Here is a 21,412-nt window from a genome sequence, read left to right as displayed (position 1 = left end):
CTCGTATCATCAGAACACACCACCAAAATGGCGTGTCCTTGTGACATAAATCACCCATCTCGAGAAACGCCAAGATGGGTGGCTATCAAGCAGGTCGCTGCATGTCCACTATGCAGCGATGCTGCTTTTAATGTGAACACTATACATAAAGGCTTACCATTTTGGTGTCGTGTTGGCAGTTGTTGCTGAACCACTGTGCACTCTCTTCCTCATCCTCTCTCTCTCTCTCTCGATCTGGTTTCCCTTCTTCATCGGGTTCGTCCCTCCCATGCTTCTAAAGAAGAAGAAGACAGTTATCGAAGAATTCACGGGGAGGTTTCTGCCGAAGACGCCGTTTGGAGAGTCTGCTTTGACAAAGATGGCCCGGAGTTCACTGATATCATCTATGAGAAAGCGGTTGGAGAAGGCATTGCCAAGGTAATAATTCGGTGGTTATACTTAAGTGGTTGCGGTGGGAGTTGGTGTTTTGTTGATTTAGACTCTTCTTGGTTTAGTTTGGTGAATCACCGTTTTTGGTTTAATGTGCTTGTTTTTTGGGTTTTATGAGTTATCATGTGATTGGATGTCAATGTATGGTGACTGTTGCATGGTTGTGATGGGATTGGTGGTTGGTCTTTTGGATGTTTAGTTGTTGAGTTCTGTGAATCACTATGTTGGGATTGGTTTTTATTGTTTTAGATGGTTCTTTGTTGATCTTCCTGCTGTTTTAGGCAAGCTCGGCAAAGATGTGGTCAATTCAGTCTGATTCAACAAGGACTTTGGCCACCAAGTTTTGAAGTTATAGTCTTGAATACTATGCTTTCAAGCCAGGACAAATCTTCATGGAATTCAATTGATTACTTAGTTTTTCCCAAGAAATTTTCTTTCTCAGGACTTGTAACAGAGCTGAATCCTGAGCGTGCTGCAAGCCCTAAGTGTAAGATCTCGTGTTTTCAGACCTTAGTCAATTCATGAAAACTTTGAAATTTGGCTAAGTCTGGTAAGAAAATCGTTTGAAGCTCGAATTTTAGACCGAGGTCTTAGAGTTTGGGTTTGACCCAAGTCTCATCAACAAGGTCTAGACAAGCCAATCAAAGTGTGGAAAGAGTTTTAATTTCAACTTTTAAATTCAAGCGAAATTCAAGCGAAATTCGAGTTATTTTCGGGCGAAATTCGGAATTTGATATTCATGTAATATATCATTGTATGCGTCTCGAAATTCTGAGCGCAATGGTGTTTTACTTTTTCAAATCCGAGTTCCGGTTGGTCCAGAAATCACGTTTTTCTAAAATTTTAGCAGTTTGTTGAAACGAATCCGAAATTGGATCGGATTGAATTCAAGATGTAGGATCCAAATTTTTATGGATTTGGGTCCTAGTTAGGTCCTATAAAAATCTGGAGTTGATAAAAGTCTTAATCCAAATTTGTGTATGAGTATGGGTTTGGATCTTGGATCTTGGATCCGAATCCGATCCAAATCCAAGCTCAACCTTTTTTTGACTTTAAATTCATATGAGAGATTTAAATTGGGGTTATTATCATATAAAAAGTCTCCATGGTCAATATGACCAATTTTGGAAACTTTTGAATACCTATTAATAATTAAATTCAAAAAAATAAAATTATTAATTTAATGATTTTTATTAATTTCGGGATTTGGGTTAAGAGGGTTTAGGGTTAACCCTCTTCCCTAATTAAAAGGGGTTTAGAGGTTTCCATACCTTTTAAGTAAGGTAGGTCAAAAAGTCAACAAAAATTTTATTAGAGAGGAGTCCAAGAAATTTTGGGAACTCCCTAATGTGGGAGAACCAAATCTGGAAACTCTCTAAAAAGTTTCCAGCTACTAATAGGAGAAGGAAGGGGGGGGGGGCGGCAGCCCTTTCTCTTTCTTTTGGCTGGAGAGGAAAAAAAATAGGAAAAAGAGGGGAGAGAAGGAGAGAGAGAGAGAGAGGAGAAAGAAAGGAGGAGTGCAGGAGGTAGAAGAAGGTGGGAGGCATCGGAGCTCAGCCCAAACGCCCTCCACAACCTCTATTCTCTTTTTTTCTAAAAAGGTACGGGTACTCCTTCTTGAAACGAATGAGAAATAGGGTAAAGATTGGATTTTCCATGCATCTTTTGATGGAAATCCATAGAAGAACAGTGGACCGTCGATTTCCACGGTTACCCATTCATATATGTTGTATTTTTATTGTTTCAAAAAAAATATATATAAACAAACAAAAACAAGGTAGGTGATAGATTTATTAAACAGTTTTTTTTTTGTAACCTGTATGTTGTTTTTGACAGCATACACAGGTCCAAACTGGACCTGTGTACATGCTGTTGGACCCAGCCGACAGGGTCGGCTGGGCTGGGTATCTTCTTTAAAACAAGAAAATCAGTTTTGCAAAATCGGTGGTATGTTGTTGTTTTTGACTGTGTACATGCTTTTGGACCCAGCCGACAGGGTCGGCTGGGCTGGGTATTCATTTTCCCTTTCAAAAAACAAAAATCAGTTTTTGGGTGACCTGTTTTGCTGTCGTTTTTTACAGCCTACACAGGTCCAAACTGGACCGGTGTGCGTGCTTTTGGACCCAGCCGACAAGGTCGGCTGGGCTGGGCTGGGTGTTTTCCCCTTTAAAAAGAAAAAAAAAACACATGATAATATTAGCAGGCAGTCTTGCGTAAATAATTTTTTTTTATGCTGTTGTTGTTGACAGCATACACAGGCCCACATTGGACCTGTGTATATGCTGTTAAGCCCAGCCAAAATGGTCGGCTGGGCTGGGCAGGGTTGTAACAATATATATATATATATATATATATATATATATATATATATATATATATATATATATATATATATATATATATATATATATATATATGCGAAACCCATTTTATGTTGGGTTTCGGCTGTTGGTTGGTTGGCTGGCAGCCAGCCGAGTGGCACTCGGCTGACTGCCAGCTGCTGGCCGAGCCGACAGGCCCAACCAAGTGATTGGCTGGGTGCGGTACTAGTTTTGGCAGGACCAGGGCAGGCCCAGTCGACTCAGTCGATTGGGTGCTGACTTGGAGCCTTGGGCATTGAAAAACAGAAAAAAAAATGTTATATATGTATTTGCTGCATAGGTGGGGGGTTTCTTGACAGCTTACACAGGCCCAACTGAGCCTGTGAATGTGCTGTCAGACCTAGCCGACAGGGTCGGCTGGGCTGGGTGTGTTCCTTTTAAGAAATATATATATATATATATAGTAATTAAATGGTGGTTTCGAAATATATTATGTTGTCGTTTTTTAGAGCATACACAGGTCCACACTGGACCTGTGAATATGCTGCCAGACCCAGCCGATAGGGTCGGCTGGGCTGGGTTTAATCTTTTCACATACATATATATAGGTCTATATATATATATATATATATATATATATATGCATATATGTAAACAGGGATGTTAGCATATGGCTTCCCTTTTGTGATACGTTTCTGAACAACGTACACAGTCCTTGTTTTGGGCCTGTGTATATGCTGTCACACCCAGCCGATAGGGTCGGCTGGGCTATGCTGTTATTTACAAAACTTATCTTATGCTGGGAATCATGCCATGTTAGTAACATAGGTTGTTAGCATATGAAAACAGAGCCTGACTATGTGATTGGTAAAGTTAAAATTCTAATTTTTTGATGCATGATAAATCTTGAGCATGAATTATGTACCTACAGTTTTATTTCTCTTTATGTTAGGAGTTGAGGTGGTTTATATGTGTGTTGGAACATGCTTACACATTATTCCATGATAAAGTTGTTTTGAGTGCTTACATATTGACGGACTTAACATGTGTTGTTGCATATACATAAATACATGAATGCTCTTTTGTTCATCTCAATACAATTCATGGTTAGAACCATATGTGGTAATAATTGCATAAAGATGCATGCATGCGCATATCATGCATATGCACAGGGAAAGGGGTATAACATGGGCAGTTTAATTTGCATATGAGAATGTCATATCTCATGTTCATTATCAATGAATTAATTTAATACATCTATGACTAAACCTTGCAGACATGTTAAGACCACTGCATACATTACATATGATATTGATTCTTGCAGTAGTGCTGCAGTGATCAAAATGAATCATCGAGGGTTTGGTAAACCCGAGCTGTGGAAATGTTTTCCCTTACTCATTTCAATGCATTGCAAAGATCATGCTTCATTAATATTTCAGCTTTATTGCACTGTTCTATATGTTTCCACAGGCCGGAGTCCTGTGATGGCTCTCGCAAGGTAGATGTGAGCTTTTATCTTTCTTTTTGCATATGATGTTGCAAAACTTAAGAAATTAATTTTTAATAAAAAGTAATAATAAGACACAGTGTAATATACCTTCTGGGATCACCCATCTGGAGAATGGGGATCTTAGAAATCCGGTCTTGGGGAGACTGTGTGGATACAAAACTCCGTGTGCTTAATTTTGGTCCCCTGAACCCGATATTGAGGTTCCTTCTCCTGGCCACGGTTTTAGGGAGAGTCCGTCATTTTACCCGGGAGTGGTGTGTTTGACACAACTGTTGTTTTTGGTACCAAGGAAGTGACACTTGTGGGCGTGGGGTGTCCCTTGTGTCCCCGACATTAGATGTGGAGGTCTAATGTTCCGAAGGTGATTCGGTCGAGGGCTAAGTTGGAACCCAGTAATCAAATATAAATTGTGTGCTAAGCTACCCTGGGAACCTAACTTAACCTCGGGGTTTGTACCCGTTTGGTGTATCCGCGGGCAACGGTAATTAAAAAGAGAAACTTAAAGTTGTATGCATTTAATAGGGCATGCATAAGGAAACAAAATACTTAAATGGAAGATAATAAAATAATTCATGCATTGCACAAAAGACATGCATTTTCCTGTTATGCATTAGATGATGCATACTTTAATGGTTCCCTTAATCAATACATGATGGTAGGTGTTGAATGTTAATTTCTTGTTGCATGCTGAAGTTTTAGTTCATGCTACTGCTTTACTGTCCTTGCATGTTTAGCATTTATGATTGTTGCATGAATAAATTCCCAAATGCTATAAACTGTCTTGTATGTGTTTCCCTCAATTGTTGCATGATATCTCATCTTAACTCTTTATCTCACTTGTTTCATTAAGAAATAGTTGTGCTCAGGATTTCGATTCTGACACCCTACTTCATTGGTTTTTCACAGGAACAGGTAATCAGTGAAGTCGACAGCTACTGCGAGGGCGCGGGAGTCACAATGAGTTTTGACAGTTTCCTTTGTGGACAGAGTGACTCTTTATTTTGGTTTTTCAGTCTAGTGTTTTTGTTATTTGCTTATTGTCATCAGTGGTTACATTACTTTCTGTTGAGTGAGACACTTTATTTTGAGATTAGATATTAATTCATGAATAGAGGTATTGGTTAGATTATGGATGTTGATTGCAAGTTCTTTTGTGGTTTGTGGCTATCCAGTTGGAATTGGAACTGTGAGGACCCCGGGTCTCTGGGAAGTTTTCTGCACTGGTAAAAAAAAAAATCCGCATTTTCAAAAGGGATGAGTTGGGGTCGTTATAGGTTTGGTATCAGAGCGACCATAATTACTTGCAATTTTATCGTCTTTGAGTGTTTAATTTTCATAATTGGTATGTGAGCCCTGTCCTGAAGCGTCAACAAGTTGTGACTCGTCCTCCAGAGCAGTCTTCTTCACTGGTATGGTTGTTTAATATTTTTACTTAATTTATATAAGTTCTGTGTGATTATGGTAATTATAGTTAAATGCTCTTTGGTGTGATTTAAAAGTCTGGTGTGATTACGGGAACGATTATAGTTCGTGCTTAACCTAAGGGGGTAGTATCAATAATAGTCTAATTTGTAAAAGGTTGTGCATTGTAGATGTCGCACTATACCCGTAGAGACGCTTCGTCTTCTACTGCTGCTCCCACGAACTGGCAGGAGCAAAGAGATTTCATGATGGAGGTCATCCATACCTTGACGGAGACTATGACAGCTCAGGCGACACAGACAGCGCAGGCGCTGCAAGCGGCCCAGAACCTCCAGGCGGCACAGGCTGCACAAACGGCTCAAGCGGCACAGGCTGCACAAACGGCTCAAGCGACACAGGCTGCACAGGCAGCCGCGCAGGCAGTGACTCGTGACCCTTCAGTCAATATTGTTCCAAACGCAGGCGGCGTTTCGTTCGAGCGGTTTCTGAAGTTGGACCCGCCTTCCTTTTCAGGAAAGGCAGACCCAGAGGCTGCCGAGAGATGGATCGAGGAGATTGAGAGGGTGTTTGACGTCTTACTTGTCCCTGAGGAGAGAAAGACACATTTTGGCACGTACCGCTTGAAGGGCGATGCCAAGAACTGGTGGGACACCCTGCAAAGGGTGAAATTTGCTGATTGGAAGAAGATTCCTTGGGAGACGTTCAGGGAGGAGTTTCTGGACGCCTACTTTCCCCCTTACGTTGAGGAGCAGATGCAACAAAAGTTCCTCGATTTGACTCAGGGAACCATGAGTCTCGTGGAGTACACTACCAGGTTCCGGAGCCTTGAGAAGTATAGCCCAAACCTCTTCAAGAATGAGAAGGCGAGGGTAGATAGATTCGTGCGTGGACTGAAGGGTGGGTTACGGACTCGTGTGCTCGGAGGTCGTCCTTCTACTCTGGCCGAGGCGATCGAGTCAGCCACCATACTGACCGAGGACTGGGAATGATCCAAAGGTGGCTTTTAGAAGAAGGGTGGCAACAGAGGGGGTTCTTCAGGCGGGACCAGGAAGAATCCTCCAACGGGAGGGGGAGTGCAGAATGGGAAGAAGCAGCGGACCCGTGACGGGCGACAGCAGGGCGCGCAACAGGGCCGACCTCAGCCGCGGAGACAAAGGAGAAGGCCCAGCCGGCATGTCGCAGGTGCGGCAAGAATCATCCACTAGGTTTTTGCCCATCGTTCAAGGGGGTCTGCTACCAGTGCCAGCAGCCAGGGCACATTGCCCCCTTTTGTCCGAACAAGCCTGCGGTTCCGGGTGGACAGCAGCAGCAACCACAGCAGCAGATGCCTCAACAGCAGCAGGGTCAGCGCAAGACCAATGGCCGGGTCTACACAGCGACAGCAACCTCCCAGGATGATCAGGCTGATCTGATCGAAGGTATATTCTTAGTTGTCGAACACTTTGCACGTGTTATGTTTGATTCGGGTGCAACACACAGTTTTATTTCTTCTTCGTTTGCAAAGTTGCTTGATTTAGTTCCATCTAGCCTCGAAAGGGCTCTTGATGTGATGTCACCCATGGGTGCATCCTCTTCCTGCGGGAAGTATTTTCCATCAGTATGCGTGGTGATAGAAGGCCATAAGTTGTCTGCCGATTTGGTCATTCTGGATATGACATTTTATGATGTCATTCTGGGTATGGACTGGTTGTCCAAGCATAATGAGACCCTCCAGTGTCGGGGCAAGAAGGTAATCTTGGAGCACCCCAAATTGTCTGCATTGTTGTGTCATTCGACGAGACCGACTGATGGGGTGAGGATCGTGTCAGCTTTGAAGGTCTCCAAGTACCATAAGAAGGGTTGCATGGTATTCTTGGCCAGTGTTTCTGCTCAAGACAGTCATGCGACGCCCTTGGATCAGTTAGATGTTGTCCGCAAATTCCCGGATGTTTTTCCCGAGGATTTGCCAGGTTTGCCTCCGCATCGAGAAATTAAGTTCTCGATCGAGCTAGTGCCTGGTACGACACCAGTTTCTCGCGCTCCGTATCGCATGGCACCTGTCGAGTTAGGGGAACTGAAAAAGCAGTTGCAGGAGCTTCTTGACAAAGGATTTATTAGACCGAGTGTATCCCCTTGGGGTGCCCCGGTCCTCTTTGTTAAGAAGAAGGATGGCTCAATGCGACTTTGTATTGACTACCGCATGCTGAATCAAGTAACGGTGAAGAACAAGTATCATTTGCCTAGGATCGATGATTTGTTTGATCAGTTGAGAAGGGCCAAGGTGTTCTCGAAAATCGATCTTCGTTCGGGATATCATCAACTGAGGATTAAAACCGAAGATATTCCTAAGACAACGTTCAGGTCCAGATATGGGCATTATGAATTTCTAGTGATGTCCTTTGGACTTACAAATGCCCCTGCGGCATTTATGGATCTGATGAACCGGGTTTTCAGGTTGTGGCTGGATTCTTTTGTCATCGTGTTCATAGATGACATTCTGATATATTCGGAGAGTGTGGAAGATCACCAAGAGCATTTGCGACTCGTGCTGCAGACACTGAGAGAACATCAGCTTTACGCTAAATTCTCAAAGTGTGAGTTTTGGATCGATAGGGTGATGTTTCTTGGTCACGTGATATCCGAGAAAGGTGTAGAGGTTGATCCAGTCAAGGTGGAAGCCGTTTTGTCATGGGAACAACCGAAAACGGTGACAGACATTAGAAGTTTCTTGGGATTGGCGGGTTATTATCGTCGATTCATTCAAGATTTCTCGCGTATAGCGTTTCCGATGACTCAGTTGTTGCAGAAAGGAGTGAAGTTCGAGTGGTCCTCTCGCTGCGAAGACAGTTTTCAAGAGTTAAAGAAGAGGTTGACCACAACGCCGGTTTTGACATTGCCTTCCGGTACGGGTGGTTTTGTGGTATACAGTGATGCGTCAGGGACTAGACTGGGTTGCGTTCTTATGTAGCATGGAAATGTCATAGCATACGCTTCCCGACAGCTAAAGGTGCATGAGAAGAATTATCCCACACATGACTTGGAGTTAGCGGCAGTAGTTTATGCGTTGAAGATTTGGCGCCACTACCTTTATGGGGAAACGTTTGAGGTCATGTCTGACCACAAGAGCCTCAAATATATCTTCACCCAGAGGGACTTGAATTTGAGGCAACGTAGGTGGTTGGAATTTCTAAAGGATTATGACTTCTCCATCGCTTACCATCCAGGTAAGGCGAATGTGGTGGCTGATGCACTTAGTAGAAAGGTGTCAGTCACAACAGCTAGCTTGATTGGACGCAGTTGAAATCTGGTCGAGGAGTTCGTATGATGGCAACCTTTTTCTGACGACTCCGAGCGCATCCTTTGTGCCGGGATGCAGGCACGACCAGAGATCATAGATCAAATCGAGGAACTCCAATCAGAAGATCCGAACTTTGAAAAGTTGTGCGAAAGTGCTCAGAAGCCAGAAGCGCAGTTTCGCCGGGAGGAGGGCGGAACCATTATGTTCGGGGACCGATGGTGGGTCCCAAAAGCGTTACGGGAAGAGTTGATGAGTGAATCTCACAGGTCGAAGTATTCCGTTCACCCTGGTTCCACCAAGATGTTCAAAGATCTTCAGAGGACTTATTGGTGGAATGAGATGAAACGGGACATCGCGGAGTTCGTATCTCGGTGTCTTACTTGCCAGCAAGTGAAGATTGAACACCAGAGACCAGGTGGACTTTTGCAGCCTCTTGAGATTCCAGAGTGGAAGTGGGATGATATCTCGATGGACTTCATCGTAGGGCTGCCTAAGACCCGACGACAACGAGATGCCATATGGGTAATTGTGGATCGTTTGACAAAGAGTGCTCATTTTCTTTCGATTGGGATTAGTCAAAGCTTGGAAAGCTTGGCTGATCTCTACGTAGAGGAGATTGTTAGGCTTCACGGAGTGCCTCGTTCGATAGTGTCAGATCGGGATCCGAGGTTCACATCTCAATTTTGGCGCCAGCTTCAGAAAGCCCTTGGCACTACCCTGAAGTTTAGTACGGTTTTCCATCCACAGACAGACGGGCAGTCAGAACGAACGATTCAAACGCTCGAGGATATGTTGAGAGCGTGTGCTTAGGATTGGGCAGGTGATTGGGACAAACATGTGAAGCTTGCAGAGTTTTCTTATAACAATAGCTTTCATGCTAGTATTGGTATGGCTCCGTATGAAGCGCTGTATGGCCGACCGTGTAGATCTCCGGTTTGTTGGGATGAGGTTGGAGTGAGAGCAGTAGAGTCTCCAGAAATCGTCCAGCACTATGCGGATCAAGTGCGTTTAATTCGGCAAAGGTTGATTGCAGCTCAAAGTAGGCAAAAGAGTTATGCCGATCAGCGACGTAGAGAGCTCAGTTTTGAGGTAGGCGATCACGTGTTTGTTCGAATCTCGCCTACGAAAAGTATCTTCCGGTTTGGGAAGAAAGGCAAGTTGAGTCCTAGGTATGTGGGACCCTTCGAAGTCCTTGGACGTGTCGAAGAGACTGCGTATCGAGTAGCCCTTCCTCCTCAGTTTTCGCAGATTCACGATGTTTTTCATGTCACGATGTTGAGAAAGTACGTACCTGACCCCTCACACGTGATTCACTATGAGGCAATCAAGGTACAACCTGACTTAACTATGGACGAGAAGCCGATTGAGATTGTGGAACGCCAGGAAAGGGTACTGCGTAGTAGAACGATTCCGTTCGTAAAGGTGCGTTGGCAGCATCATGGGCTAGACGAATGCACTTGGGAGCCTGAGGCAGATATGCGCCAACACTATCCTCTTTTATTTGGTACGTTCTAATTTCGAGGACGAAATTCTTTTAAGGGGGTAGGGATGTAAGATCTCGTATTTTCGGACCTTAGTCAATTCATGAAAACTTTGAAATTTGGCTGTCTGGTAAGAAAATCGTTTGAGGCTCGAATTTTAGACCGAGGTCTTAGAGTTTGGGTTTGACCCAAGTCTCATCAACAAGGTTTAGACAAGCCAATCGAAGTGTAGAAAGAGTTTTAATTTCAACTTTTAAATTCAAGCGAAATTCAAGCGAAATTCAGGTTATTTTCAGGCAAAATTCAGAATTTGATATTCATGTAAAATATCATTGTATGCGTCTCAAAATTCTGAGCGCAATGGTATTTTACTTTTTCAAATCCGAGTTCCGGTTGGTCCAAAAATCACGTTTTTCTAAAATTTTAGCAGTTTGTTGAAACGGATTCGAAATTGGATCGGATTGAATTCAAGATGTAGGATCCAATTTTTATGGATTTGGGTCCTAGTTAGGTCCTATAAAAATCTGGAGTTGATATAAGTCTTAATCCAAATTTGTGTATGAGTATGGGTTTGAATCTTGGATCTTGGGTCCGAATCCGATCCAAATCCAAGCTCAACCTTTTTATGACTTTAAATTCAGCTGGGAGCTTTAAATTGGGGTTATTATCATATAAAAAGTCTCCATGGTCAATATGACCAATTTTGGGAACTTTTGAATACCTATTAATAATTAAATTCAAAAAAATAAAATTATTAATTTAATGTTTTTTATTAATTTCGGGATTTGGGTTAAGAGGGTTTAGGGTTAACCCTCTTCCCTAATTAAAAGGGGTTTAGAGGTTTCCATACCTTTTAAGTAAGGTAGGTCAAAAAGTCAACAAAAATTCTATTAGAGAGGAGTCCAAGAAATTTTGGGAACTCCCAAATGTGGGAGAACCAAATCTGGAAACTCTCTAAAGAGTTTCCAGCTACTAATAGGAGAAGGAAGGGGGGGGGGGGCGGCAGCCCTTTCTCTTTCTTTTGGCTGGAGAGGAAAAAAAAAAAACAGGAAAAGTGGGGAGAGAAGGAGAGAGAGAGAGAGAGAGAGAGGGGAGAAAGAAAGGAGTGCAAAAGGTAGAAGAAGAAGGTGGGAGGCATCGGAGCTCAGCCCAAACGCCCTCCACAGCCTCTATTCTCTTTTATTTCCAAAAAGGTACGGGTACTCCTTCTTGAAACGAATGAGAAATAGGGTAAAGATTGGATTTTCCATGCATCTTTTGATGAAAATCCATAGAAGAACAGTGGACCGTCGATTTCCACGGTTACCCATTCATATATGCTGTATTTTTATTGTTTCAAAAAAAATATATATAAACAAACAAAAACAAGGTAGGTGATAGATTTATTAAACAGTTTTTTTTTTGTAACCTATATGTTGTTTTTGACAACATACACAGGTCCAAACTGGACCTGTGTACATGTTGTTGGACCCAGCCGACAGGGTCGGCTGGGCTGGGTATCTTCCTTAAAACAAGAAAATCAGTTTTGCAAAATCGGTGGTATGCTGTTGTTTTTGACAGCATACACAGGTCCAAACTGGACCTGTGTACATGCTTTTGGACCTAGCCGACAGGGTCGGCTGGGCTGGGTATTCATTTTCCCTTTCAAAAAAAAAAATCAGTTTTTGTGTGACCTGTTTTGCTGTCGTTTTTGACAGCCTACACAGGTCCAAACTGGACCGGTGTGCGTGCTTTTGGACCCAACCGACAAGGTCGGTTGGGCTGGGCTGGGCTGGGTGTTTTCCCCTTTAAAAAGAAAAAAAAACACATGATACTATTAGCAGGCAGTCTTGCGTAAATAAAAAATTTTTTATGCTGTTGTTGTGGACAGCATACATAGGCCCACACTGGACCTGTGTATATGCTGTTAAGCCCAGCCGACAAGGACGGCTGGGCTGGGCAGGGTTGTAACAAAATATATATATATATATATATATATATATATATATATATATATATATATATATATATATATATATATATATGTGTGTGAAACCTATTTTATGTTGGGTTTCGGCTGTTGGTTGGTTGGCTGGCAGCCAGTCGAGTGGCACTCGGCTGACTGCCAGCTGCTGGCCGAGCCGACAGGCCCAACCAAGTGATTGGCTAGGTGCGGTACTAGTTTTGGCAGGACCAGGGCAGGCCCAATCGACTCAGTCGATTGGGTGATGACTTGGAGCCTTGGGCATTGAAAACAGAAAAAAAATGTTATATATGTATTTGCTGCATAGGTGGGGGGTTTCTTGACAGCTTACACATGCCCAACTGAGCCTGTGAATGTGCTGTCAGACCCAGCCGACAGGGTCGGCTGGGCTGGGTGTGTTCCTTTTAAGAAATATATATATATATAGTAATTAAATGGTGGTTTTCGAAATATATTATGCTGTCGTTTTTTACAGCATACACAGGTCCACACTGGACCTGTGAATATGTTGTCAGACCCAGCCGATAGGGTCGGCTGGGCTGGGTTTAATCTTTTCACATACATATATATATATATATATATATATATATATATATATATATATATATATATATATATATATATATATATATATATATATATATATATGCATATATGTAAACAGGGATGTTAGCATATAGCTTCCCTTTTGTGATACATTTCCGGACAACGTACATAGTCCCTGTTTTGGGCCTGTGTATATGCTGTCACACCCAGCCGATAGGGTCGGCTGGGCTATGCTGTTATTTACAAAACTTCTCTTATGCTGGGAATCATGCCATGTTAGTAACATAGGTTGTTAGCATATGAAAACAGAGCCTGGCTATGTGATTGGTAAAGTTAAAATTCTAATTTTTTGATGCATGATAAATCTTGAGCATGAATTATGTACCTACAGTTTTATTTCTCTTTATGTTAGGATTTGAGGTGGTTTATATGTGTGTTGGAACATGCTTACACATTATTCCATGATAAAGTTGTTTTGAGTGCTTACATATTGACGGACTTAACATGTGTTGTTGCATATACATAAATACATGAATGCTCTTTTGTTCATCTCAATACAATTCATGGTTAGAACCATATGTGGTAATAATTGCATAAAGATGCATGCATGCATGCATATGCACAAGAAAAGGGGTATAACATGGGCAGTTTAATTTGCATATGAGAATGTCATATCTCATGTTCATTATCAATGAATTAATTTGATACATCTATGACTAAACCTTGCAGACATGTTAAGACCACTACATATATTACATATGATATTGATTCTTGCAGTAGTGCTGCGGTGATCAAAATGAATCATCGAGGGTTTGGTAAACCCGAGCTGTGGAAATGTTTTCCCTTACTCATTTCAATGCATTGCAAAGATCATGCTTCATTAATATTTCAGTTTTATTGCACTGTTCTATATGTTTCCACAGGCCGGAGTCCTGTGATGGCTCTCGCGAGGTAGATGCGAGCTTTTATCTTTCTTTTTGCATATGATGTTGCAAAACTTAAGAAATTAGTTTTTAATAAAAAGTAATAATAAGGCACAGTGTAATATACCTTCTGGGATCACCCATCTGGAGAATGGGGATCTTAGAAATCCGGTCTTGGGGAGACTGTGAGGATACAAAACTCCTTGTGCTTAATTTTGGTCCCCTGAACCCGATATTGAGGTTCCTTTTCCTGGCCACGGTTTTAGGGAGAGTCCGCCATTTTACCCGGAAGTGGTGTGTTTGACACAACTGTTGTTTTTGGTATCAAGGAAGTGGCACTTGTGGGCGTGGGGTGTCCCTTGTGTCCCCGACATTAGATGTGCAGGTCTAATGTTCCGAAGGTGATTCGGTCGAGGGCTAAGTTGGAACCCAGTAATAAAATATAAATTGTGTACTAAGCTACCCTGGGAACCTAACTTAACCTCGGGGTTTGTACCCGTTTGGTGTATCCGCGGGCAACGGTAATTAAAAAGAGAAACTTAAAGTTGTATGCATTTAATAGGGCATGCATAAGGAAACAAAAGACTTAAATGGAAGATAATAAAATGATTCATGCATTGCACAAAAGACATGCATTTTCCTGTTATGCATTAGATCATGCATACTTTAATGGTTCCCTTAATCAATACATGATGGTAGGTGTTGAATGTTAATTTCTTGTTGCATGCTGAAGTTTTAGTTCATGCTACTACTTTACTGTCCTTGCATGTTTAGCATTTATGATTGTTGCATGAATAAATTCCCAAATGCTATAAACTGTCTTGTATGTGTTTCCCTCAATTGTTGCATGATATCTCATCTTAACTCTTTATCTCACTTGTTTCATTAAGAAGTAGTTGTGCTCAGGATTTCGATTCTGACACCCTACTTCATTGGTTTTTCACAGGAACAGGTGATCAGTGAAGTCGACAGCTACTGCGAGGGCGCGGGAGTCACAATGAGTTTTGACAGTTTCCTTTGTAGACAAAGTGGCTCTTTATTTTGGTTTTTCAGTCTAGTGTTTTTGTTATTTGCTTATTGTTATCAGTGGTTACATTACTTTCTGTTGAGTGAGACACTTTATTTTGAGATTAGATATTAATTCATAAATAAAGGTATTGGTTAGATTATGGATGTTAATTGCAAGTTCTTTTGTGGTTTGTGGCTATCCAGTTGGAATTGGAACTGTGAGGACCCCGGGTCTCTGGGAAGTTTTCCGCACTGGTAAAAAAAAAAAATCCGCATTTTCAAAAGGGATGAGTTGGGGTCGTTACACTAAGTCAGTTGGTGAGCTCTTGAATGTTAGATATTGTCTACATGTTAATTCCAAAATATGAAAGAAAGTGGTCAATTTTGAGTTCTTTGGATTCTTATTGTTCATTTTTGAGGAGGAAGTTGGGCAGGATTAAATGTGAAATGGGTTATTGACATGCTTACTGGGAACTGCTAGCCCTTGGTTCTAATGATGAATTTTCTATCATTCCATTGAATAGTGGTTGCTCGTCCTTGTGTTTTTGTAGTTTCTCTTTTTGACTAATTAGCCGAGAGAGTTTGATGTGCTACAGCTACACTAAGGATCCATATTTTAACCTACATAATTCACTGTGACCACTTTACCTTTGGAAGTCACACCAGTAGAAATGAACTTTAAACCACCCTTATATTCCATGCTTTCAAAATGAGAGGTGTTTGCAGGAAGATAGAGAGAATTTGATGTGCTACATAATTCACTGCCACCAGATTACCCTTGAAGTAACACTAGTAGAAATGAACTTCAAACCACCCTTCTATTCCAACCATTCAGAATGATTGAAAATTATGTATTTTTTGGCATTACCTTCTAGGGAGATTGAAGTGGTGTTTTCTGTTATTGGTTGAATGTTCTGGCCTTTAGGGAGATTTGAATTGAATTAGTTTCTTTGATTTTGGAACCATGTATTTAAATAGGTAAATTATTATTATTATTTTTGTTTGTTCAATTATAAGCAACTTTATATGTGTTTTCTTAGACCTGATTGTTAATAAGTTAACTGTTCTTTGTTGATTTTCTAAGATCACAATCAACAGACCAGAAAGGAGAAATGCTTTTAGGCCTCAGATGATTAAGGAGCTAATACATGCGTTTAATGATGCTAGAGATGACATAACTGTCGGGGTCATCATCTTAACTGGGAAGGTATTTTGCTAATTTCCTGTTCCATTATCTACCAAAAAAAATTATGGGATACTTAACGCACAATGGTCCGTGTACTGATGCAACTCTGTTTGTAGTTTAGTTCAGTCTTGAGATTTATCTTATTCTGTAAAATATAAATGTCTCTATTCTACTTTTATATGGTTAGGATTATTTTAAACTTTCTGTTGGAAACATTAAGTTTTGTTTTTAATGTTAGAAACTGTTGGAAGCTTGTACAGTCGCTGTTTGTGTAAATAAATTCAGTTACCTATTTTTTCTCTTCTTTTCATTATCCCATAAAGTAGCCATTATCTGGGTTCTCTCACACGGTAAGGGCTTGCAAAGCAGCATTTAATTGATTAAACTATCTTAACTTGGCATGGGGAGTGCAAAATATTAAAAGGAATACTCTTTGCATAATGGCACTAGATTATCAATTCTAGTACTATCTCCGTCATCTGAATGGACTTAAGTAAGATTGTATTCACTAGATATGCTTGTAATACAGACATGTAATGGACTAGACATGATGCTGGGAAAAAGATAACCATTATTAGCTTATTTTGTGGAGAGTTGTAAATCCATTGTTTCTTATTTCCTGTAGGTCAGCATGTTTTGAAAGAACTCTAGATATTTGGGAATCGGCTGCTTCTTTTCTCTCTTAGCAGCTGCAGTAATGCTACATTACCCTTAATAGGGTTACAATAACCTTACAAGGACAAAAATGCCCCTCATTAGTAACACATGTTACATTAAAATACAAATGAGACAAAACACGTGATTGGATATGGATCATTTATCGGATCCATATCCAATCCATACTTCACATTCTAATACTCTCCCTCAAGTTGTGCATGGGCTTGAACCATGTGCAACTTGTTCTTCAGATACCAGAAGCGGTGACTTGTGAGACCTTTTGTAAATATATCGGCAACTTGGTCTTCTGAAGGCACATAAACTGATTCAATCTCTTTGTCGGCTATTTTTTGTCTGATGAAGTGTTGATCAATCTCAATATGCTTAGTCCGATTGTGATGAATAGGATTGAATGCAATTTGTATAGCACTTCTATTATCACACATAAGTGTTGAGTTTGAGATATGCTCTCCCATTTCTGTAAGTAGATGCCTAATCCAAGTCACTTCTGCTGTGGCAGCTGCCATAGATCTATACTCTGCCTCTGTGCTAGACCTTGCCACAGCCTTCTGTTTTCTGCTACTCCATGAGACAAGATTTCTCCCAATGAAGACACAGTATCCTGAAACAGACCTCCTCTCATCTGGATCCCCTGCCCAGTCTGCATCTGTATAGGCTAGTATGTCATGTTTTGGTGTCTTCCATGAAGATTGAATATATGTGAGTCCATCACCCACCGTTCCTTTTAGATAGCGAAGGATGCGTTTGACAGCATCCATGTGACCAGTCTTTGGTTCATGCATAAATTGAGATACTTGATTAACAGAATATACAATGTCTGGTCTAGTAAAAGTAAGGTATTGTAGCATACCCACTAAACTGCGATACTTGACTGCATCAGGATATAACTCACCATCACAAATACTGAGCCTTTGGTTGACAACACTGGGTGTGGATATAGGTTTACAATCTGTCATTCCTGCTTTAGCCAGAAGATCAAGAGTATATTTATGTTGAGTTAATGACATTCTTTCATCTTGTCTGTCTACCTGTACACCAAGAAAATATCTTAGCTCCCCAAGGTCTTTCATTTTGAATCGCATACTCAACAAAACTTAAATTCGCTGAATGTGGTCTGGAGCATTACCAGTGATAATAATATCATCAACATATATGAGTAAGAAAACCATAGTGGTACCGTCCCTATATATAAACAGAGAATGATCAAGTTGAGAACGAAAGAAACCATGTTTCTGGATTTCTAAGGAAAAGCTTTCAAACCATGACCTAGAAGCTTGCTTCAGTCCATACAAAGCTCTGGTTAATTTGCATACATATTCTTTTGGGTCTCCCTCTGCATAACCTTGAGGCTGCTCCATGTAGACCTCTTCCTTTAAGTCCCCATGAAGGAATGCATTCTTAACATCAAGCTGACTAAGGATCCATCCATGTTTAATCGCCAAGCCAAGTATAATGCGAATAGTTCCCATTTTTACCACTAGACTGAATGTCTCATCATAATCCTGACCATACTCTTGAGTGAAACCTTTGGCTACAAGACGCGCCTTGTACCGTTCAATGCTACCATCCGGTTTATATTTAATTTTATAAACCCATTTGGAACCAACAACATTTTTATCTGGAGGGTGGCCAACTATCTCCCATGTTTGACACTCATGAAGTGCCTCGATCTCCTCATTCATCGCTTCAATCCATTTGTTGGATTGGATAGCTTGATGAAAACCAAGAGGTTCATCGTGTTTTTCAATCTGGGATAGAAAAATCTAAAAGTCCATAGAAAAGTTGTCATAACTAACCCACTTTTCAATAGGATGCCTTATCCTGCCTGATCTTCTTGGTGCTTCTCTGTTATTAGATAATGCAATGTGTTCTTCAGCAGGTACATTTGTTTGCTCTCTAGATCTCCTGGTATACACATTACCTTTGTATCTCAGACACTCTGCTTGTGATGTATCATCTGAAACTGTCTCACCATGTATGTTTTATTCGGAGTCAAGATCTTTCAGGCCACTTAGATGGATCGACGCAGAAGACTGGGGTTGGGCAGCCTTTTCAGCAGCCTTTTTTTTTGTGTAGCCTTTTTCAGTAGCCTTTTTCAGCAGGAAACAACAGATCACCTTCACGCAGAGGAGACTAGGTTGGAGCAGCCTTTTTCAGTAGGAAACACGCAGAACCTTCTTGCTTTGATACCATGAAAGAACTCTCGATATTTGGGAATCGGCTGCTTCTTTTCTCTCTTAGCAGTTGCAGTAATGCTACATTACCCTTAATAGGGTTACAATAACCTTACAAGGACAAAAATGCCCCTCATTAGTAACACATGTTACATTAAAATACAAATGAGACAAAACACGTGATTGGATATGGATCATTTATCGGATCCATATCCAATCCATACTTCACATTCTAATATGTTTGTCATATAAAAATGAAGGGATCACTGACACAAATGTAGTGAATTGCTGCAGAGTTTTACTTTAGAAGGGTTGAGAGAGTAAATGGTAAATGTAGTAGGTGTCATGAAATGGTGCGGAACCCAAGACATTCCAAATCGTAATCCAAATGCCAAATCAAAATACATTTGAATACTAACAACATACAAACTAATACTAGTTTTGTGAATAAATGATTTCATTCATAATGAATAATAAAATACATAAAAACCTCACTACAAAATGCACTATATATATATATATATATATATATATATATATATATATATATATATATATATATATATATATATATATTAACACCCCCTCAAACTTTGAAATTACAAAAGAAGAAACCCATTACACAAAATGTCTTCATAGACTTCATCAAGTTCTTCCATTTGGTGTCTCTTCAAGGGGTGCTCAATCATATGCTTCATTACATAAAGGATCTTCAATATCATCAATTCTTAATATTCTCGGAATGTCTTTAGAATCATCCATACTGTCAATATTTGAAAAACCTGTAAAGAGAGTAAAACGAGAGCAATCTAATAAGAAATAACTATATATATATATATATATATATATATATATATATATATATATATATATATATATATATTATGGAGAGAGGATGGCCAAGCACACAAACATAAGATACATACAAAATATTTAATAAGTCAATTTAACATTTTTCAAAATCATTTATTCTGACCGGGTGGGGGCAGAGTGACGCACCGTGAGGATAACCTCGCCGCCTCATGCAAAAGAGACGCCACTTTCAGAAAATCATTTTTTTACTGTTTATCTTGCCACCCTGGCCGGGCCTGGCTGGGGTTCGAGCCCACCCGGCTTGGCCAGGCTGGGTTTTACAATTTCTTTATAGGCTGTCTGAAACATTAATGTTACATGAAAATTATATCATTTTTTTAATGCAGTAATCATTTATTTTCAACCATGTCATGATTATCTACCACCAAACCAGATGACACAAAATTCACCATTTCTAACATTTCTGACAGTCATAGTCTATTTGCTTGATGGAATCATATAATCAATCTGTTAGCATTTATTTTCTGCCATTTGCTTATGTTATTGTGATTTCATAACTTTTCTTTCAACTCCTATAATAGAAAATAATCCATCCATTAGACCACAAGGGCTCCACACAGGGCTAAGTGAGTCGGTTTAAGTCATTCAAGCAGAAGGATGTAGAGTTTGATACCCCAGGTGTGCGTCCCTTGCTGCAAGGCCAAAGCAGCAGGCTACCTGGTGGGTGAGGGGGGCAGTTAAGGGTTTTTAACCACTTGGGGTGGCCCATATGGTGAGCCGTTATTCTCTTCTGGGCCGCACCACCTGAACTGGGATTTCCCTTGTTAAATATCAAACAGGAAATAATCCATCAGTGCTTATGGATTAGAAAAGGAAGCTGGAGAGAAATCTCATTTTCCAATGCTAGCGAGCAAGAATCTTTGTTCATATTGCTCTTTTCTTATGCCCCATCAAAATTGGTGGAATGATGCACTAAAATCTTGGTTCATTGTTCATACATTATTTAATATCTGCAGTGCACACAGGATTTTGCTCAATTCATGTTAGGCGCCTTATTAGCCATTATTGCAAATGCATGCTGATCTGAGTCTTATAATTTGGCTGATTTTTGGTTCAGGTTGATCCTAAAAGAGCACGTTAAATGTGGTTTTTATTTCGGTTTTACAATGCTGTTGAAGCAGAGAAAATGGGACTTGTCAATGTTGTGGTGCCTGTAAGTGCTCACATATTTTGTTTGTTTACATAGGATCGTGGTCATTCATATTGCGATTGCAGTTTGAATTCTGGATGGCCAACTCTGAACTTGGTTAAGTTTTTCTGTTTGGTATATGCTCTAATTGAACAGCTGCTATATTCTTGATCTGCTTGGTTGTGATGCCTGATGGTGCACCTTTAGCAAGGTTGGTGCTTCACCCTTAAAAACAAGGATGGATGGATCAACATCAAATGCCATTGTGCACTGATAGCAATTTCACATTCCCCCTCCCCCCATCTCTTAACTCTCGTTGATTACTAGATGTATCTTATTTGATAAAAGTAGTATTGTATTTTCCATCAACAGCTGGAAAAGTTAGGACAAGAAACATTGAGATGGTGCCGCGAGATCCTAAGAAATAGTCCTATGGCTATTCGGGTTTGTAAGGCTGCTCTTAATGCTATAGATGATGGCCATGCTGGCTTG

General features: G+C 40.6%; 1 protein-coding gene across 1 annotated transcript; it reads left to right on the top strand.

Annotated features, from left to right (window-relative positions):
- The first annotated feature begins 74 nt into the window (after positions 1-74).
- LOC149815564 (1,4-dihydroxy-2-naphthoyl-CoA synthase, peroxisomal-like) lies at positions 75-21,002 on the top strand. Its single transcript, XM_089990574.1, has 4 exons — positions 75-93; positions 281-417; positions 15,965-16,087; positions 20,849-21,002. Exons 1-4 carry the CDS (start codon positions 75-77, stop codon positions 20,870-20,872), a joined length of 303 nt encoding a protein of 100 aa, XP_089846700.1. The 3' UTR covers positions 20,873-21,002.
- Positions 21,003-21,412: the final 410 nt, after the last annotated feature.

This window comes from Nuphar pumila, chromosome 15 (genome assembly GCF_984573655.1).
Source record: "Nuphar pumila chromosome 15, dmNupPumi1.hap1.1, whole genome shotgun sequence".
Taxonomy (NCBI): domain Eukaryota; kingdom Viridiplantae; phylum Streptophyta; class Magnoliopsida; order Nymphaeales; family Nymphaeaceae; genus Nuphar; species Nuphar pumila.
The sequence above is the reverse complement of the archived record's forward strand: the minus strand, read 5'-3'. Positions and strand labels throughout refer to the sequence as shown.

What these genes read in the sequence shown, in the direction of transcription:
- LOC149815564 (XM_089990574.1), top strand. An exon ending in TTGGAGAAGGCATTGCCAAG is followed by an intron (nt 418 to 15,964) that starts GTAATAATTCGG and finishes TGATTTTCTAAG; the next exon opens with ATCACAATCAACAGACCAGA. An exon ending in TCATCATCTTAACTGGGAAG is followed by an intron (nt 16,088 to 20,848) that starts GTATTTTGCTAA and finishes TTTTTGGTTCAG; the next exon opens with GTTGATCCTAAAAGAGCACG.